The sequence below is a fragment of the Echinops telfairi genome, unplaced genomic scaffold (assembly GCF_000313985.2).
Source record: "Echinops telfairi isolate 266 unplaced genomic scaffold, ASM31398v2 ScPeMD7_7400;HRSCAF=8409, whole genome shotgun sequence".
Classification (NCBI taxonomy): domain Eukaryota; kingdom Metazoa; phylum Chordata; class Mammalia; order Afrosoricida; family Tenrecidae; genus Echinops; species Echinops telfairi.
The window spans coordinates 34,250,672-34,251,962 of record NW_022111300.1 but is presented as its reverse complement, the minus strand read 5'-3'; the positions used below and the strand labels follow the sequence as shown (position 1 = coordinate 34,251,962).

The 1,291-nt window shown below is 56.9% G+C and overlaps 1 protein-coding gene across 1 annotated transcript in view; it reads left to right on the top strand.

The window, feature by feature from the left end:
- The first annotated feature begins 548 nt into the window (after window positions 1-548).
- SKOR2 (SKI family transcriptional corepressor 2) overlaps window positions 549-1,291 on the top strand; it is a 52,915-nt gene continuing 52,172 nt past the window's right edge. The window contains exon 1 of the mRNA XM_045296047.1: window positions 549-1,289. Within this exon, the coding sequence (XP_045151982.1) occupies window positions 549-1,289 (741 nt within the window). The remainder of the gene's footprint in view (window positions 1,290-1,291) is intronic.

The window sequence follows — 1,291 nt, the reverse complement described above, 5'->3', positions numbered from 1 at the left end:
GAAATCCACCTATTTTCTACCAAATATGAGTGATCTCATGAAATTGGAGCTTCAAAAATCGGTCCCACTTTTCCTTAACTTTGAGTATCTGTATTGATGATAACTGCTCTCCTTTCTTTCTTGTTTCTAGCGAGCATGCCATTTTATTCGAAAAACTTATGTACATCTTGGGAAGAGCTTGAAGGTCTTAGAAGTGAAGTGAGGAGGGGGGGATAGACGTATCATCAATTTGTTTTGCATGCTTATAATGGAGAAACATAGCTTTCACCTGTCTCTTGGCATTTCTAAAGAGTGACTTTGAAATGGAGAATGTGTGTGTGTGTGTGTGTGTGTGTGTGTGTGTTTTGTGTCAAGAACTGAGCCCCCTAGTGCCATAATAACCAGGCCTTGACCAAAGGAAGGAAGTTACAGTAACAGCTCAGCCACGGACTCCCCGCTGTCCTTTTAGCCTGGAAAATCTTCTCCCAAACAGTCAACACTTTCCCTTTTTCCTTCCAGTGTCTCAGGCAGACCCGGAGGGCCTGGCCCGGGCTTCCAAAGCGGGGGAGATGGCTTCCAGCCCGCTGCCCGGGCCCAACGACATCCTGTTGGCGTCGCCGTCCAGTGCCTTCCAGGCCGATGCACTGAGCCAGCCGCGGCCAGGCCACGCCAGCCTCAAGCCCAACCAGGTGGGCCAGGTGATCCTCTATGGCATCCCCATCGTGTCCCTGGTGATCGACGGGCAGGAGCGCTTGTGCCTGGCGCAGATCTCCAACACGCTCCTCAAGAACTTCAGCTACAACGAGATCCACAACCGCCGCGTGGCGCTGGGCATCACGTGCGTGCAGTGCACGCCGGTGCAGTTGGAGATCCTGCGGCGTGCGGGGGCCATGCCCATCTCGTCGCGCCGCTGCGGCATGATCACCAAGCGCGAGGCCGAGCGCCTCTGCAAGTCGTTCCTGGGGGAGAACCGACCACCCAAGCTGCCCGACAACTTCGCCTTCGACGTGTCCCACGAGTGCGCCTGGGGCTGCCGTGGCAGCTTCATCCCCGCGCGCTACAACAGCTCGCGCGCCAAGTGCATCAAGTGCAGCTACTGCAACATGTACTTCTCACCCAACAAGTTCATCTTCCACTCCCACCGCACGCCCGACGCCAAGTACACGCAGCCTGACGCCGCCAACTTCAACTCCTGGCGCCGCCACCTCAAGCTCACCGACAAGAGCCCCCAGGACGAGCTGGTCTTCGCCTGGGAGGACGTGAAGGCCATGTTCAACGGGGGGAGCCGCAAGCGCGCGCTGCCCCAGCCCGG